The sequence below is a fragment of the Patagioenas fasciata genome, chromosome 3 (assembly GCF_037038585.1).
Source record: "Patagioenas fasciata isolate bPatFas1 chromosome 3, bPatFas1.hap1, whole genome shotgun sequence".
NCBI lineage: Eukaryota > Metazoa > Chordata > Aves > Columbiformes > Columbidae > Patagioenas > Patagioenas fasciata.
The window spans coordinates 106,747,085-106,766,946 of NC_092522.1; the positions used below are offsets into that span (position 1 = coordinate 106,747,085).

Consider the following 19,862-nt stretch of genomic DNA (forward strand, 5'->3'; position numbering starts at 1 on the left):
GAAAGGAACAAAGAATGAGACTGAGTGGAGAGACTAGAAACTAGAAACAAAACAAAAAAAAAAAAAAGAAAAGGAATAAGAAGATGACACAAAGCCAATTAGGAATCCACAGAATAAAAGGGGAAATCAGAAGGGGGATGAGATAAGAATGGAGTTGGAACTGAGAGATGAAGAAAGCCAGTAAAGACACCAAGAACAGAAAAAGGCACAAATGAGTTTAAGGTCAGAAGTTTAGGTCATAGAGACTGATTTTTTTTTTTTTTTTTTAAATAACCTCAACAGTATAGAAGAGTAAGATGAAATGTAGAAGGGAAAAATACTATGGCTCTGAGAATCCAGACAGCAGACTGATCTTTGTTTTAGAAAACCAACAATATTAATAATGGGAAAAGTGTGTTATGTGTGAAGAAAGGGTGGAGGATGAAGCCTCACTGCATTGCTCACTCATATTCTTCCTAAAGTCGTATTCCTTTTGATAGGCCCATGAGACTGAAATTACTACTATTGTGGAAAAAGAAATAACATGGAACAATCCTTCAAAGCTTTAATTATTTGTTTGCCACCTTGTTTTCTCTCCTTTCTAGAATCTAAAGCAGGAATTGTCTTAAGAGTCTCAATGATATACAATACATTAAAAAGCTGATGCTATATAAATAAAACCATTTTTTTCACACCCACATGATGCATCTACTCAGACAGGGAATATGAGTAATGAAAGAGAGTTATCACCAGCCAAGAAATGCTCAATAGCTCACACAGTTAATATTTTGTGTGTTATTTTCATTACAGTAGATGGTACAGCTCAAGGTAGGCAGGATGCAAACATAATGCTATCCCAAAGAATTCAGAAAAGGAGGCCAATTGACAGCAATGTTAAGATATATAATTCTAATTATGAAAGATCTCTCTCAGAGGAAATAGGGCAAGGAACTTGTCGTAGAGTCAGGGTTGTGCCTGATACCCATTGTCCTGCTGAGCTCAGTTCAGTACACAGGCTACATTTCTTTTGGGGATGTGGGCTATCACGACGCTGTGGAGTACTGCTGGGCACTGCTGGGCACATCCTGCCCCATCTCGGCTGTGTGGGCAAGAGCTGGGTTGTGCTGAGGAAGAAGGTGCTCTTGCATGCAGCAAGGCTGGAGCAAAGAGCCACCCAGGAAGGGATGGAGAGGAGACTGAGCCAGAGGTGCGGCTGCAAAGGCACAGTGGCTGCTGGAGGAGGACACGCCGGAGCCACGGGGTAGGAACCACAATGCACTGAACCCAGCGTCCTGCTCCCAAGGGACTGGTTGTAATGTGCAGCACAGGGGCTGGAGACCAGAAGGAGGGCGCAGAGATGTCTTTCTCTAAGTTAATTTGTTGTTTTTCCCTAATTCAGGAATCAAAAGCTAGAATTTAGTGTTAGTTGGTGATAAATTAAATGAATTAAAATTCCATTACAGAAAACTGTTTTGTTGCTCATGACACCTGCACAGGCTTTGCTTCCTCAGCTTGCACAGTGCTCAGGGTACATACAGCAAAGCTGAGCTGGACCGTTGGTCAGTCACTCTTGGCCAAGGCCTTGCTGCTTAAAACAGCAAACCAAAAAATGCAGAGTAGTCCATAGCTGGGCCTGTAATGGGGTAATCTACTCCCGGGGAAAGTTTCTTAAGCACCCACACTAAAGAATGCAGTGTCATCTTATTATAGGAATAAATGCAGGCAAGTGTAATGGCCTGAAGCAAGAGTGATCTATTTTATTGATCCCTAATGCACAGCTTTCACTCTGAAGAACGTGTAAGGCAATAGGCTGTAATAGCCTGCTCTCAGCCTCTAGAGAGCAGGGAAAAGTCACCGTCAGGATTTATCTTTGGGAAGCAAAGAACTCATAACCAGCCTTAAGGGGAAAGGCAATCACACAAATCCTATTGGTTACCTGATAATAAAAAAGTGGCGTTCCCAAATGCGCGAAATAATAGCCTGTTTCATACTAGCAATATTATTCACTGGGGATTATGTGAAGTTTGTCCTCATTAAGGTCAGAGAATGGCCTATTTTTTGCATGTCTGAAGTCAGGGAAGGTGGTCTGGAGCCTGCTGGCAACCTGAAGGAGGAAAATATAACAGATGAGGGACCAAGTTCAGCGCACAGCCGCCTATGTCTGCAATAAGGGGAAACAGAGAGCTGGAGGCTGCTTATTTGAAACTTACCATGTTTTGGCGTGTTTTTACATGTCATCTCTATGGTCCCTTTCTGAAGCACAGCTGCCAGCTATGCCAGAGAGCAGAGCTTGAGGGGAACATGACAACTGTTAACTTTCATGCTCTGGAGCTCCCTTCAGCTTCCCGGAGAGCAGCTAATGCTCGCTTTCCACTGTAGAAACACAGCACTGGCATGTCTGGTCTCTTGTGCTAGCTCTGGCTTTTAGATGTTTGCTTTTTATTTTCTTTGGAAGCCATACAGCTTTCTTCTCATTCATATATTTTTTGTAAAGGTGGCTATACAAATCATTCTTTAAACTTCAATTTGTTTAAGAGATTTTGATTTTATATCAATGGCAAACTACAACTGTAGTACAATATTAGGGAGTGAAACAAGGTAAGCATCCCTAGATTTCCAGTGAAAGGCACCAGGGAGGCAAACATTTACAGAAACTGATGTTTAAATATGCTGAATATAATAATAATGTGCATGATCCATGTACATGGAAGTACAATGCACAGTGGTTTGTACCACAGAGATTAAAAGGCACAGTATATAACTGAGAATATGGATTAGGAGATACTCGTTCATGCTTAAAAATGATCCTCTAAATAAGGGATGTAGCAATGCCTTCCTATAGGCCTGATCCATCCTTACTCCATAAATTTTTTTTTTTTTTTTTTTTAGTTTGAGATTATAGTTAAGCCATTTTCACTTGGGCCATAAATATGTCCTTAGCACATACTCAGGGAATGTTTGGTGAACACAGAGCCAGAAGTTTATATGTCAAGTTGGACCCTAATTCTGAAGTTCCTACTTAAGTATCTCCTTGGTACTTCTACTTCAGCTTTTATAATACCTGAAACTTCTGCTTAAGCTTCTCCCTGGTATCCAGTGATAGGACTTACGGGAATGGTTCACCAGTGCACCAGGTGAAGTTTAGACTGGAAATTAGGAAGCATTTCTTTCCTGAGCTGTTGGTCAAACCCTGGAACAGGCTTCCTAGAGAGGTGGTTGAAGCCCCCAGCCTGTCAGTGTTGAAGAGGCATTTGGACAAAGCCCTTAACAATATGCTTTAACTTTTGGTCAGCCCTGAATTGGTCAGGCAGTTGGACTAGGTGATTATTGTAGGTCCTTTTCAACTGAAATAGTTCTATTCTATTCTATTCTATTCTATTCTATTCTATTCTATTCTATTCTATTCTATTCTATTCTATTCTATTCTATTCTATTCTATTCTATTCTATTCTATTCTATTCTATTCTAATTTGTGAATTGTGCTGTTGGACTTTTTGGACGTTGATGATATAAGCAACATCTATAAAACTAGACCCATTGTATGAGACTTCAGTAATGTATTGACTTTGGTTTTGTCAGTGTCTATGCCAATTGCGGGAAACTCTGTTTTGTGTGCATTAAGTAAGGCTGTTAAGTCAGACTCCATCTGCTTTTACTTTTTTCCTCCTCTTCTTATAGTAGGTTTTTATTTTCAATAGGGGGGCTGATACTCTTGTCACTGTCACCAGCAGAAAATAGTCCTGATTTAATAAGATTCTTCTATTTGTTTCCTTTTGTATTGACAGGGGAGGCTGGAGAAAAGGGGGAGAAAGGTGCTCCAGGTCGTCCAGGCAGAGTTGGGCCTCCAGGAGAAAAAGGTAACTTTGCTGAAGAAGATGTTTCAAAAGTCATTCCTGACCAAATGGTGCCTTTTCTTGTGAGGCAATGATGATGACAATGCTCTTTCCCTTTGCTGGTGTCTAAATAATCTTTGGGCCCTTTTGTGTGCTGTTGTTTAACCCTGGTTAAACAGCCCCACCCAGCTGTTTGTGCACCCTTCCCCAGTGGGATGGGGGAGAGAACTGGGAGAGTAAAAGTGACAAAACTTGTGGGTTGAGACAAAGACAGTTCAATAGGTAAAGCAAAAGCTGTGTGTGCGAGCTTCCGTTGGCAGGCAGATGTTCAGCCATTCCCAGGAAAGCCGGGGTTCATCATGTCTAATGGTGACTTGGGAAGACAATTGCCATCACTCTGAATGACCCCTTTTTTCCTTCTTCCCTTGGCTTTTATTGCTGAGCTCAGTGTCATATGGTATGGGACATACCTTTGGTCGGTTGGGGTCAGCTGTCCCAGCTGTGTCACCTCCCAACTTCTTGCCCATCCCCAGCCTGCTTGCTGGTGGGGTGGGGTGAGAAACAGAAAAGGTCTTAACTCTGTGTAAGCTCTGCCCAGCAGTAACTAAAACATCCTGGTATTGTCAATGCTGTTTTGGTCACAAATGCAAAACATAGCACTCTACCAGCTACTGTGAAGAAACTTATTCTAGTCCAAACCAATAAAGCCACATGCACTTATTTGTAGACTATTGCTTTCTGGTCAAAATGATTCATTTTGGGAAAAAAAAAATCTTGAGTTTTTAGACAGGTCTCTGTGAAGAAAGACATCAAAATGTCTTCATCATAATTTGCCTTTTGCAAATGAAAAAATATTAGATCAGAAGGAAAAATAATGAAGCTCAATTTCCCTGTTTTCTTATGTTTGTAGATGTGATCACTTACAATACCATAATTAAAACCCTTGGGGGAAGGTAGTAAACCATAATAGGCAGAGATGGCCATGAGTGATTCCACATTTCTTGCATCACAGTTCAGTAATATTTATGGAAAGATGATGGTAATGCTGTTTGCATTGTAGTTCAAAAATATTTGGAGCTCTTCAGAGGAATAGTTCTCAACAGTATTCAGTTATACAGTGGAGAGAAACACTGCATTTCTGTCTTGCAGGAAATTCTGTCTTTTCACATTTATTTTTTCTCCTGGAGCAAGGAGGATGTTTGACCTTCCTAAGTTTTCTGGTAGATGCACATTCTGAAAAAAATCATATTAGGGGTAGTCAAAACCTTTTATTTCAGTATTGAAATTAAACATTTGACATTCAGAACGATGGAGTTAATTTTTAGTAAACTGAATTTACAAGCTTCCTTTCAAAGCAGTCACAGTGATAATTTACACTTCCTTATGATGATGCATGATCCACTATGTAGTTCTTTTGGGCGATTATGGGAGCCTGATACCTGTAGTTTTCGCTGGGACCGAAGTCCATAGCTGGAGCTCTTTCCCCTACACCACATAGAAAAACTGATAACTCTCATGAGGGATATGTGTGTTCAGTCATTGTATTTCCATTATGGAGATGTACGCTTCAAGGATGACTTTTATAAAAAGTGTTGGAAACTAGACTTTCAACTCTCACAAGGTAATGCAGCATGGAGAGAAGTTAAAGTATCACAGAATAATTTAGGTTAAAAGGTCATAAACAGCTCATCTAGTCCAATCTCCTGCTTAAAACAGGGCAGATTTCAAATTTAGATCAGGTTACTCAGGGGCTTGTCCCACAGACTTTTGAAAATCTCCAAGGACTGAGATTCCACATCGTTTTTCATAGGTCTGTTCCCCAGTGTCATTGTGAAAGACTTTTTCCTCTGGGCCAACTGAATTTTTTCTTGTTGTAGTCATTGCCTCTTGTCCTTTTGCTGTGTCTCTGAGAAGGCCACATTTTCTCTACAAAGCACTTGTAGGTAGTGAAACACTGCAGTTAAGCCCCTCCCTTATCTTTCTCTGCTCCAGGCTAAATAAAACTATTTTCCTCAGCTGGGCTCCAGTTTGCTTCTGTTGTATGAGTACCCCAAAATCTCTGGGTCCTTCTCTGCAGAGGAGTTTTTTAGCCAGCCATTGGCCAGCCTTCATCAATGCATTGCAGGTGAGGAACTTAAGCATCTGGCTGAACTCATGATATTCCTGTCAACACATTCCTGCAGCTTGTCAAGCTCCTTCTGACTGGCAGCAGTGCTCTCCAGCACATTAACCACTCCTGCCAGCACAGGGTTTCTTGCAGACTCACAGATGATCCTTCCACTTCTTCCTCACTGTCAGGGGTAAGGACTGAGGAATGGCAGTCATTATCAGCTGCTGATGAGACTTTGGCAGCCTTGCATCAGCTAGCCTTCTCAGTACCCTTGAATGCCTTCTGGCTAGTGCCATGGACTTGTGTACATCCAGGTGAAGCAGTCCCTAACTCAATCATCCTCTACCATGAGTAGCATGTCTTCCCCAGATCTTTGCTACCAGACATGAAGAACTGGGAGTCCAGAGAGCAGACCTTGCCAGTGGAGATTAAGGCAAAGAAAACATTAAGTGACTTGCCCTTTGCTGTGTCCTTTGTCACTAGGCTGCCTTCCTCCTGAGCAGACTGCCCATGTTATCCTTGGTCTCTTTTTCACTGCTGTCTTCCCTGTCCTGTCTCTCATGTTGTCCTTCATACACCTAGCCATAACTCCAGCTGAACTTTGACCTTCCCACTTCATCCCTGCACACCCAAGGAATACTTCTATGTTACCTTTTGGTAACCTGTCCTGGTAGCCACCTCCTGCATACTTCCTTTCTGTATTTGGTCTCAGTCAACAGTTCCCTGTTCAGCCAAACTGGCTTTCTGCCTTATCTGCTGATTTTCCTGCATGTTGCAATGTACAGTTCTTATGCTTTAAGAAAATTGTTCCTTAAGACTGAGAAGCTTTCGGGCCCCTTTGCACTCCATAGCAGCCTCCAGTAGGATCATGCCTACCAGTTCCTAGAACAAGCCAAAGTTTAGAGGTTCAGGGCCTTTGTCCTGCTGCTTGCCTTCCTCACTTCCCTCAGGATTTTGGACCTGCCATCTCATGAAGTCATGGTCAGTTTAGCCGAGGCTGCTGTTGACTATCATATCCACAACCAGAGGGTATGTGAGTAGCAGGTCTAAGAGACTACTATCATCTCTAGCTGGAAACCCAGTTCCTGCATTAGATAATTGTCCCTGGCGCACTTTCTGCGTTGGTTGCTCCTCGTGGTGCTGCTCTCCCAGAAGATACTGAAATAGCTGGTCTCCGACTTCTTGACAAGACAGTGATGTTCCCTATTTTGGCTGCCCCTCTAAATCTGACTTACATGCTTTCAACAAAACAGTCACCTGTTATGAAACAAAGCTCCACGCAGTCAAGGTGCCCACTGTGCAGAGCATAACCCTTGCCTTGTCTTCGCTGCCTGTGCTTCTTAGAGAGCCAACATCCATCCACTGCGGCACTTATGTTGTTCTGGCTCTCCCACCATACCTGGGCGATTGGTGTCATTAAATAGACTTCCAGTTCCTCCTGTTTGTTTCTCAGGCTTTGATCATTTTTGTACAAGTGTTTGAGATGGGCACCTGGTCACACTGCTTTCTCAGGGGGAACTTGAGAGCGTCTCCCATCGTGCAAGTTTCTCTAGCTTGGCATTTGGTCAATTCCATTCAAAATGTTTTGGACCATCTGAGAAATGGATGTACACTTTTTCAGTCAGAACAATCCATGATGTAACATTTCATTAATATATTTCATACTGTAAAATTCCATTTACTTGGAAAACCATTCTCATAAGGAATGCTTGATTAATAATTATAATTTTCCGCTTTTCCATACCTCCAAAAGTCTGAAATTCTGAAGAGACTGAAAGAAGAAACACTGAAGTGAAAACTCACCACAAGAAAACATACTTGAAGCAGACAAGAGATGAAAGAAAATTTAATACTAATGCATATTATATTGGTATTTTTCCAGGGAGTGCTTTTGAACTAAGTGTGGGCAAAATTTCTTACTGCTTCTGTAACAACACATTTTTTCCACTTTCCTTTGTGCATTCAGATTTGATTTGACGCATGTATGTTCTTGGAATATTTGGTAAACAGCTTTATTTTAGAATAGTAAGAAATTTCTACAGACAAGCTCCTGGTTAAAATAAGTACTGATTAACATAGTTTAGTGGATAATGAAAGATGAATAAAATTGTTGTGTCACTTTGCATTTGCCCCTTTCTAAGAGCACATGTGGATGATCACAGCAGCTCTGTTTCTGCGCAGTCGCCTAAACTGCAGTCAGTGTGTTAACATATGTTTGACCCTCTGTATTTCTATCAAAGCCTGTCTTGTTGGGCTAATATTTGTCTCCTTCTTTTGATGGAAACTGGTACATTTCAGTGTATTTTTCTGCTTTTGAAAGTGATGCTTTACATGAGGGAAACTAATTCTTCTGCAACATTTGTGGAGTTTTCTGCTTTTGGTGTTAATTTACATTATCAGAATCATTGTAATATTTTTTTTTCTTTTTCCCCCCTTCCCCTTTCTTTGTTTCATTTGTCAGGCAAGAAAATGTGCTTAGTTTCTTTGAACTCCTTAGGCATATAACGATCAATGAATAAATAACATGCAAAAGAAATGCTTTTCTTATGGTATATTTGACCTGAAACGAACATCTCAAGACGTGAAAGTCCTGCAAATATTTTTTATCATATCCTTTTATGCTTTCCTCCTGATATTTTCAGATTTTGGTAGCTCAGAAGCTGATAAATATTAGAACTTTCTGGTGGTTACTGGAAATGAATGTGCTTCTGAGTGTTCTGATGTTTCAGGGTGAGATCAGACATCCTGATGTCTTTGGGCACTGATTAAGGTTAAATTCCACTTACTTTCCTCATTGCTGTTAATTAATTGTATAGGTCAATTATGATGCATAGCATATCAGCAGAATATAAAGCTGCGTTGGCCTTATATAAAGCACAGAGTGCTGGAGCAAGTGAAATGGCTGATTCAGACAAAAATAGAATATACTGCAGTGCAACTTTTGGGGTGTGAAGTTAATAGATGTAACTTTCCCCACTTGCCCTAGGTGCTGCACTGTGCGCTCCCATGTTGGGAGTGAACTCAATTATTTGACTGAATCATGATCCTATCTGTGAAGCTCAGATTTCCATGTGTACAAATTCCACAGAGGTATTTCAGTAACAATACAATACTGTGAATATTCCCAAAGTAGCAAGTATTCTGCTTACGGTAATCAAAATAAGGAGGAGAGGGTGAATTTACTGTTGGAATGCATAATCAAAGGCACAGCACATTAAAAGTGTTTTCTTCAAGACACTTTATGTTGCAAAGGGAGGATTTGAGCAACCTGATCTATTAATAGTTGAAGATGTCCCTGCCAATTGCAGGGGGGTTGGACTAGGTGACCTTTAAAGGTCCCTTCCAACCCAAACCATTCTATGATCCCATGATTTTTCTTAGAGCCTTAACCGTTTGAAAATATATTATTTTAGTATTTTACTTTCAGCCTTTATGCATCTTAATTCATTTATACTGGTATGCGAAGCAGAGTCACATACTGTTCTTGGACATGGAACTCAGCTGCGCTAACACCTTTGCAGTGTTAGCACAATCCCTAGCGTAGTTTTGGCCTGTGCCAACTAACACTTTCCCAGACAATTCTAGGGCACATTTTGGGAGCTAACACAATGAACAGCTTGCAAGTGATTACCCTGATTTGAAGCGTAAGACAATTTAATCTTGTGGAGTGTACCATTCTCGGCCACCTGGTTCCTACTGCCAGGGAACAGTCCCAGGCATCTAGTTTACTAGTACAGGAACAGCCTCTTAAGTATGAGAGAAGACTCATTAATTTAACTGGATGGGAGCCAGAGTGCTCAGTCATTTGTATAATCAAATTCTAAAGAGAGGTAATAATATCTTAATTTATATTTTAGTATTACTGATTGCTCATTAATATGTAATCAATCAATCCTTTAAATTTCTGAGTCAACTTTTGCATTAATTGATTGCTCGCTAAGGAGTGCTGCAGGCAGGATTCCATGTAGAAGTCCTGACATTGGCAGTTGTGGATTCACAAAGTGGTTATCTGATTCAAAACTGTCTTTCAGTTCCACCTGAACTCAATAGGAGTTTGAGAAAATCCATGCTAAACTGAGTGGGTGAAAAGATGGCAGATGGGCTTCAGTGTAAATAAATGTATTACCTAGGGACATCGGGGATACATAATCTAGTCCATAATTAATGATGCCAAAAACCACCACTGTCACTTAAAGCTCAAGAACTGCTCCAAAACCATTATCAGCACCCCAAAGCAGACAAAACACTGTCCAGCATCAGAAAAGATACCAAGGACAAAACAGGAAGCTCATTCTTGCAGCTGATTTTGCTCTGTGTAAAAGCCTGACATGCACCTGACGTGAGTGGAGTTCTGGCCTCTGTCTCTCAAGAAGTACATGGGAGATTAGAGATAGGCACCACAAATGTGAAGAAGATGGAGGAGCTGCCTCATAAGGAGAAGCTGAAAGGACTGAGACTCTTCACCTGTATGGAGGAGTCTGAGGTGGATATAATCGAAGTTATGGAATCATGAAAGCAGTGGGTGATGTGACCTGCTGTTCACCAGATGCCATCATACCTGAACTAGGAGGCACTCACTGAAGCTGCTGGAGAACTGATTCAGCAGCTCCATCTGCAATGGACTGGAGATGGTGGCTGGGTTGTGTGGTCTCCCTGTGCTGCACCTCTTGCGGCCATGGTGGGAATCAGGGTGTTGGGCTAGAGGGACACTGTTCTAAACAAGCTTGGTATTAAGCTGTTGGTGTAATTCTGGTAAGACACATGTTTCATGATAGCAATTATTTGTGTTTGTGTGCATCTGAATCTAAACTCTGCCATTCAGGAATGGGCCATACTATTTCGTTTGTTTTGAATGTACTTTAAAATCCTTTACACTTTTCTGCTGCCTTCCTAGATTGGATTTTTTCTTACTATCTTTAGTTTCCTTTGTGAATCTTCTGTCCTCTTTGATTCCTACTCAGTATGGATTGATAATAGTTTCCTTTTTTTTTTTTTCTTTTTTCCTGTTTCTTATGCAAAGTTTTTACAGTTGTACTTTGTCATTAAAATACCTGTCTAACACGAGTGGAATGGATCATTGCTTTGTCTCAGTCTCCTCCACTGCCTACCAAAGTAGCCTAGGTAAATAGCTTAGGCTGAAAGCCTAACTTTCAGGTGGCTAATGCTGGGTGAAATTAATTTTTCCCAGTTACATAAAATGTCACCTGGGATTATCCATTGTTTGTTCTTATAAAATGTAACTGTGTTGTAACCACTGTTTCCTAGCCAACCACCAAACTTCAGTAGTGTGCATAATTTAGATTATTTAGTACAAAACAGTCTGTTGACATATTCAGAATGTTTTGATTTCCATTTGCCAATAGTCCTACAAAGGTAAGTATCCTGAATGTAGATTACCACCGTACCATAACATCATTATATCCTTTAAAAATACTGTTTATTCTCATTTAAGTCAGGCTAAATATTTGCATTGGGCATACTGACTTCTACGAGACTAAGCAGGTACAGTGGGGGAAAACAGTATAAGCTTGGTCTACATCTTAACATTCTTTTTCTAAGCATCCTCTGTTGACTGCTGTCAAAGATGGCACTGGATTCAAGAGGCCTTTGATCTGGTTTGGTATGCTTCTGCAATAATTGTTGGGTAGGTGTCTGCGATGTCCACTGTGTCAAATAATGAAGAATATCTATCTGATTTGCCTTCAAACCCTTAAGTTTGGCTAGTAAACTACTGTTCTCTTCTTCTATTTGACACAATTAAGTTTGTCTGTGATGTGGTGAATTTGTATTTCTACTGGATTTCTTTTTGACACCTTGTTTTTTTTTTAAGTGCTGTTACACCTTCTTGTCTTATCCAATTAATCCTCTTTGAACAGATTGCTGTATGAAGACCCCCCATTTATAGTGTTGCACAGAGCCAAAGCCCTCATTTTTCACTGGTTGTGCAGCCCACCATTCATGACGGGTATTTCATTTCTTCTCTCTTTTTGTGGGCCTGAAAAGACCACCAAGAAGATAATTTAGAGTTTCCTTCTCTTCGATTCCTTCCAAAATCCTTTAAGTCTTCTATAATTGGTTCCAGTGCATATCACCTTCATCTAAGAGATGACAGATGACTTGCTTCATGTTCTCCATTCAAACTTTCAGTTAGATTTCCTACTTTTAGTCTATGGAGACTTAATTTCTTTCACTGTCCTCATTTCTTTCCAGCTCTCACTTCCTGATTTCATTAAGACTCTTCAGACTGCATTTTGGCAATCATAGGGCCACTAGAAAGTATGTTACAAAAGGTAGTAAAACTTTTGAAACCCTCAAGGCAGGTGGGTCTCTTTTGAAACCTGGTGATTTATTCTGCAGAAGAAGCAGAATAAGCAAGCCCCTGGAGTAGAAGTCACAGTAAGATGAAACCAAATCCAAACAGTTCTTTTAATGAGTACAGGAGACTTAATGTATGTCTTCATTGTTTGAGATAACACACTTCTACTTCTGAGCAGATCATGTAGCTTTTACTGGCTTTTACTGAGTAGTCATTCATTTTCTGAGCAGTATTTGTGAGAAAGGGAAGTAACTTTATGTATTATATTTTATTTATGCATTATATCTATATGTTTATTTAATGTCCATAAATCTGAGTTGATTACTTCTATTCTTCTAGTAGGAATATATAGCACAAGACTAAAATATTTTTTTGTTTTTGGTAAAATTTCCTAATTGAGTCCATGTCCAGTACTGACTGAATCTGTTCCTTCTTGGAAACAAAGCGAAGTCATTGGTTGTAGGACTTGTCAGTAATTAATTAGACCAACAAGCCATACACATTTGGCTTCTCTCAATTCAGAGGAAATTATTTCTTCCTGACAAATGCCATCAAGTTACAGTTGCTTGAAACTTCATGGAACAATATAGAGGATATCTCTTAGGCCAGTAGCGATCAGTTTATGTTCTGAAACTTGTCATTGATCACACTTTTAAGTTAAAGGTATTAATGAAATCTGTCATAAAATTATCCAACTTTTAAAAATATGGAAATATTTTAAAAATAAAGGAAATATGTGACTGTCATCCAGTGGCAGTAACAAGAGATAACAACAGATCTTCAGTTGCTGTATATCCACAACTGGGCCTGAGTTGTGACAATTTTCACAGGTTCCGTTGCTGGATCCCTATGATAGATTTTCCTCCCAACTTGCCTCATTAATTCCTTGATATTGTGTAGCAGAACAGTGCATATTGGATGTTGCTTTGAGCAAAAAAGAAATCTATGCTGGGATAGTCATGGAAAAAACTGAATCAGTATTTCCTAAAACAGACCCAGTCTTGGGTTTCTGCAGGATGGGAGCCTCAGAAGATATTTGGCTTCTCAGCCCTGTAGTCCCTCCATACCTGTTCTCCATTAATCTTGTGTGGTACAGTAGGAAGCCTATCTCATATGACGTAGCTGTACCATCTCCAGATTATGTTTGTTCTTGAAATCATGATACAAAGAGACCTAAATCTGATGTCAAAGCATTGATTTCCTTGGGTGTCACACTCAAGAAAAAGTATTACTGATGTACACTGAAATGTGGTATTATTTCCTGAGGCTCCTTGGGCCAGAGGAGCTGCAGCATCAGGCAAACTCTGCCACATTCATGACATAGTGAGTGCAACAAAATGCCAGGTCTCATTTCACAGGTCTCAGAAAGTCTGCCTAAAACAAATCAGGGAATCTTCTCTAAAACCATGCCAGAACCACAGTGTCATTTAGAAATAATAATCCCTATAAAGAGCTAATTGCAGTTGAGACAAGCTTAGACTACATGAAGTTTATTGATTACAAATGGCCTAGTTTGAGCCAATACCTTCAGTCATGTGTAAACCCGTTGTATTTATTCTAGTACTTATTAATTTCTGTCACCTGTTGATCCCCTTAACTTGTAGATGAGGATGGTAGATATGGGGTTGAATAAAGTATTGCTATTACAGGCTAAAGTTCTTGTCTCAGATTCACACCATTAAGATAATTATTTTTCATGATGTTTCAGAAGTACCATCCAGAAAAGCCATATGACATAATAAGTGTGTTTCATCTGTTTTATTTCTTGAGCTCTGGAGAAGCTCATATCAATGACAACAATACTTGGACTGTGGCACACATTTTATTAGTAACAGAGCTTCAGCTTGGTTTGTGAAGACAGTGATGACAAAGAAACTGCCTGTTCCAGTGCAAATTCTGTTTCCCCTGAAGCCATTCTAATACTCGCTTTATATCACACAGGAAAGTACAACTAATAGAAAAGAGGTCAGTCAGACAAAGTAAGAGAAACAAACTCTCTAACATGGGATTTTCGAGTATGCCTTGTGGACAGACACAGGTGATGGTGGATAGTTCATGCAGATTTGTTGACAATTTCAATTGACCTTAAGAGGTGGATAGTTGCCTTTTACTTGTAAAAACACAGCTGAGGAAAATTATTTTTTCAGCAACTCCTTTGCTACAACTGCGCTTTGAAGTATTCCGTAAAGCTGTCTTTAAATTTAGTAACATTCAGCGTTGCTGGTTTGTGTCAGACTTTGAACATGTGCATGTGTCTTTATATATGTATATATGTCTATGTAAGATTTCCATTAATTTTCATTTTTCATTAATATAACATTCAAATGCAAGAGCAAAGAGTGAGGATGTGGCTGCTTCTACTGTGTTTATATTGTATAAATACGCCATTAAGCCCAAATTTGGCCCTCAGTTACAGCACAGCTACAATATTTGGTGAAACTGTCAGTTGTGCTTGAATCCTTCAGGCCTTCTCAACTCTGTGATAGTTTTAGTCCACTGATCCATGTTTGAATGGAATCCCCCCTCATTTTCAGCGTAATTCTGGCATGATCATCTGAGAAAAATTTGCAAAAACTTTTCCAGTGGCTCTCACTCAAGATCCGTTTTCATTTATACCTGCCTGCCTCGCTAATGTCTATAGCTTTGCAAAGATTAAATCACTGTCTAGGTTGTTACACGTAAGTTATTCACAAGGAGTGAACCGGACTTCTGGAGTTCAAATAACATTGGGGATACAGCATATTTTACTCATTGTAAAAACTGAGTCTGCAAACATGCTGGAATCTGGATGAATCAGACTACATTGCTGCCTTATGTCTTTTGTGTTTCTGTTTTGTTTAGGAGAAATGGGGGACAAAGGACAGAAAGGCAGCGTGGGAAGGCATGGAAAAATCGGTCCTATTGGTTCAAAAGGTATGCTTTGTTTCTCCATTTGTGTTTCAGATGAAACACCTGTAATCATTTATATTTGAGAAAAGTTTAGTGGCTTGAAAAATGTTTTTAACAAGTCTCAGGTTTACCATAATAGGAACTTTCTCACACAAATGACTGAGATGTCTAGCCAGTTACCTTTTGTTCTGACAGCAGAATATTTGAAGCCTTAAAGGAGAGTGAAAATCCTGGTTTAAAGCTAAATAGAGAACTTTGTGCACCATGGCACAAGTATGGACAGTTAAGCAGATGGGAAGCCGCATTATATTTTGGCAGACTTTTAAGAGCCAGACAACTTGAATTCTAGTCTTGCTTATCCTGTAGGCTTTGTATGTGATTTTGACTAAGTCTTGTGGACCAATGTTTACTTAAGTATCTAGATTATGAGTCTAGATTTAGGCTCCAGCGTAGCATATCCAGCCCTTTTCCTTCTATCTGAACTTATTGGTTCTGTGAAGTTCATTGATGTAAAAAAATGGATAATGGTACATATTCTTTATGTTTAAGTTTCATAGCTTTTGCTGGCCTTTTTTTGTGGAATGGCTAGGACAGAAAAATCTTTATCTTTGACTGGACATGTTTCTGCTTTCCACATTTGAATGTTACTGGAGAAAAACAAGTGCTAAACGAACTGTTGACTAAAAAAGCTGCCTTAAATTTATATTATTTTTCATGTTTTTAGGCGAAAAAGGAGATAATGGTGACATAGGACCACCAGGTCCTAATGGTGACCCAGGTAAACCATGACACATATTGCATTTATGAAGAATTTTACAAGATGTATGCATCATCACCAAAAAGACATACATACTGGGGGAAATCATGAACAATTGAGTATTTGTATAGGCCCTGTAACATTTCACTGAAATATTTTCAAATTACTTAAAATTATTGAAGCTGCCATAGTTGCTGGACTTCTGTATTTGTTGAAACAATGTCTCAGAGGTTTGATCACTCCAGGAGATTAATGGGAACTGAAATACTGTAACTGATCCTCGTTTTGAGGTTTGAGGTCATAGATGTAATAATTATCCTTTTAGTATCTTCATTCACATTATCTTTGTCAAACCATGATCAATTAGGGGTTAATAGATAGTTTTCTATTGTCTTATTTTATTGGAAGAAGTGCAGTGAATTCTATACTTCTGGAAGTGCAGAACTACATTTTGCAGGTAATTATGTGCATTACATGGTTGGAACATTGGCCTTTTGGATCTGCTGTGTTATGTTCCTTGTGAGGAACAAGTGAACAATGCGCCATGCAGATTTTTGCTGTGGAAAAAGTGCTCTTTGGAGAAGACTGAAGAGAAAAATTTTAGTCAAAATGGGAAATTTTGACAAAGGTTTTTTAAAAAAAATCTGTTTATTTTTTTCAGGGAATATCTGTTGATATTTAGGTTAGCAATACTAATGCAGGACTGAAGTTTCATGGGAAGTGGACTGAGCTGTTCTGCATAGCCCAAACACCCATGAGAACCATATGATGGTGCAGGGTAGTGAAGGCTAAAGTTTCTGTTATTTGTGACACAGCCCTCTGCAGGGCTGCCAGGCTGGCTCTTTTCATAAAATCGTTTAGATAATTATTGAAATCAGACAGCTTTTTGATTTTGGTGTATTTGTATCATTTCACAGGTATCCCTTGTGAGTGCAGCCAGCTAAGGAAGGCTATTGGTGAAATGGATATCCAAGTGGCCCAGCTGACAACAGAATTAAAATTCATAAAAAATGGTAGGTTAATTTTATATAAATATTGTCCATTGCTACATTTTACTGGTGGAATTGCTCATAGAGAGCTTCACCATCCCACATTTGAATTGTGAAGCTATTTTGGGGTGTACAGTAAGTTGGTTTATAGAAATGCGAGTGCTCACTTTTCAGCACTGCCCTCCCCCGCAGCTGTTGCCGGTGTGCGTGAGACAGATAATAAGATATATCTGCTGGTGAAGGAAGAGAAAAGGTACAAGGAAGCCCAGCTCTACTGCCACGGAAGAGGAGGAACGCTGAGCATGCCCAAGGATGAGACTGCCAACAATCTGATTGCCTCGTACATCAACCAGGCCGGGCTCACCAGAGTTTTCATTGGGATTAACGACCTAGAGAAAGAGGGAAATTTTGTCTATTCTGACCGATCGCCCATGCAGACCTTCAACAAATGGCGCAGTGGGGAGCCCAATAATGCTTATGATGAGGAGGACTGTGTGGAGATGGTGGCATCTGGAGGGTGGAATGATGTTGCATGTCATATTACCATGTATTTTGTGTGTGAATTTGACAAAGAAAATGTCTAAGCTTGTCTGCTCTTTATTTTAAGAAAAGGTTTTAAGCTGATTGAACAAGTTACCCCATGTTTATAGAGTACAAGTGACATTTTGCAAGTATGTGACATTGGTATTGTACAGCTGTAAATACAATTTAGGTATTTCAAATATCAGTATTTACCCTTCAGAAGGGAAGAGCAGTGATAAGACATAGCTTGTTTGGTGTTTTTTTTTTTTTTTTTTTTTTTCTGTAGGTAAACAGATGTATTTAGATAAAAATGTGGTTTGGGGCTAAATTCTACCCTTGCAACAGTTAAGTAATTCAATTGCATGACTGTAAGGGAAGGCAGAGTTTGGCCTCTAGCTGTTAGAGTGTTTATTTGCGAAGAAGTAGATTCCTGATATTCTATTATCTTAGTAACATTTGTAGTTATAAATGTTAATTGCTTGTAGAGCTACAGGGACAGCAACAAGGCAAATATTTTGTATACTCCAGTTAATAAGTACAAATATTATTGTAAGGTTTTTGGATGTGATGGTGTTACAACTTTTTTTTTTTTTTTTTTTTTTTTCCCCAAAATAGCCAAAGCAAACCAACAAATCAGGAGTCCTACCAATTTTGTAATGTTTCTTTATTAAACTGTTCACAGATGTATGACAAGGAGACACTTATGTAAGCTGAGTTTTAGTGCTGAGGGAGGACAAAGTTCTTATAATGTAGTACTGAAAGAGGAATCCCAGCCACATGGGTTTTTGGGGTTGGCTAAAAGTAAAAGTAAGATTTTAGTTTTCTGTATTCTTTATTTAGAGAATGATTCAGTGCATGAACTATTTCAGGCCTCAGATATTTTCTTAAAGTAAACACATTTCACATTTGCATAAGATGATCTTGGTGCATCTTGTTACAAAACAAAATACCAGCCCTCCACAATTTAAGGCAGACTTCATAAATAGACAACGAATCTTATAAAAATACTTTGGCTAGTAGCTCCTTTTAGTAGGAAAACAACTTACATGTTTACTCAAATTGTAAGAGGGACTCCCTGAAAAACAGCAAAAGTTTCCAAAATTTTCCTGATTATGTATATAGCTGTAGTAAGTAATTTTGCACAAATAATTTATTTACCCAATTTACAATTGCATGTGATGGAAAATGTGATGTATATTTTAAAAAAACAACAACATAATTTCACAAAGGAAATTATTAATTACTTTGAATTTTCCTAGGAGCCAGATGCATGACATCTTACCTTGCTGTTACACATAGAAAGATGACTGCAAAATCTCTGACTGTGTTTTGTTAGAAATACCTTGCAGAGTTTTAAGATGATTTTAAGGAAAAATGATTCTCTGTATAACCTGATAGTCAAAGTATGTGTATGATCATCATTATGAGAGATTGGTCTACAGGATATCCACAGTGGCTGTGACATGTGGTCCCAGAGATTTCCCTACGGCAAGGCAAGACCAACTTATGTTGGCTCTACAGTGCTGTAGTATATAAACCATCAGTGACCACATGATTCTGTTCATATCCACAGTCGGACAGTATTTGCTATTATTATATACCTAAAAGAACAAACACTTTGCTTGCTATATTTACTCTGTGGATTTGAATCCATTATATATATATATATATATATATGTTTGCTATTAATTTTGGAGATCAGTAGTGAATTCCTATAGTATTTGAATATCAGCCCAGGTCCAGAACAATCACTGTAAGAAATGAAGGGTCCTTTGATTGTTTACTTTCTTGCTAATGAAGGTAGGTATGATTCCTATATGTTAGGCTTTCTTCCAACTGTGTGTTGAAATCTGTTAAATAATGCAAATATAGTTCTATACTATTATTAATAGGCTCTTTGCAGAATTCGCAGAGAGCTAACAATTCCAGTGAAGCAATTTGTTTGTTTAGAATAGTGCCTTTTGAATATCATGATTGTTTCCTGCCTGTTGTAGAAATCCTCAGAAACCATTTAAATCTTCAACATACTTTTGTCGAATCATTGTAGCTATATTAAAACAGTCTAAACCCACGTTCCAGGTATCTGGAACTTCCCTCATTATTTATGTCCTGAAGTTCCTAAATGTTTATTTTTCACCCAGGTTTTAAAAGTCTCTGTTTTAACATTTGTTTTCCTCAGAAATGTGAAAAGATGTCTTTGGAGGAGGTGGGAGGCTTTTTCAGATGCCAAATGCTCCTATTTTAGCTGGAAGTCATACCATGTTTATTAAGATTGCCTTGATGTGTAGAGCATTTAAGCAGTCTCGATTTCTATTAAAATTTAAGAGGAAAAATAAAGCCAATGGAAAAAAAACATTTTCCCCAGTTTTTGTGTTCTTCAGAATATATTTTTGCAGGCCTTGATATACGAGACAGAAAATAATTTAATTGTATTGTCAGAGCCCTGTACACTGGCTGCAATGGTCCT

General features: G+C 39.0%; 1 protein-coding gene across 5 annotated transcripts in view; it reads left to right on the forward strand.

Annotated features, from left to right (window-relative positions):
• The window catches only part of COLEC11 (collectin subfamily member 11), a 43,288-nt gene extending 25,281 nt beyond the window's left edge, over positions 1–18,007 (forward strand). For 4 of the 5 annotated variants that reach the window (XM_071807045.1, XM_065834617.2, XM_071807044.1 and 1 more), the window contains 5 exons: positions 3,765–3,836; positions 15,080–15,151; positions 15,852–15,905; positions 16,802–16,897; positions 17,048–18,007. In XM_071807045.1, the coding sequence (XP_071663146.1) occupies positions 3,765–3,836; positions 15,080–15,151; positions 15,852–15,905; positions 16,802–16,897; positions 17,048–17,457 (704 nt within the window). In that variant the 3' untranslated portion in view covers positions 17,458–18,007. The remainder of the gene's footprint in view (positions 1–3,764; positions 3,837–15,079; positions 15,152–15,851; positions 15,906–16,801; positions 16,898–17,047) is intronic. The other variant, XM_065834618.2, reaches the window with a different exon arrangement.
• The last annotated feature ends 1,855 nt before the right edge of the window (positions 18,008–19,862 follow it).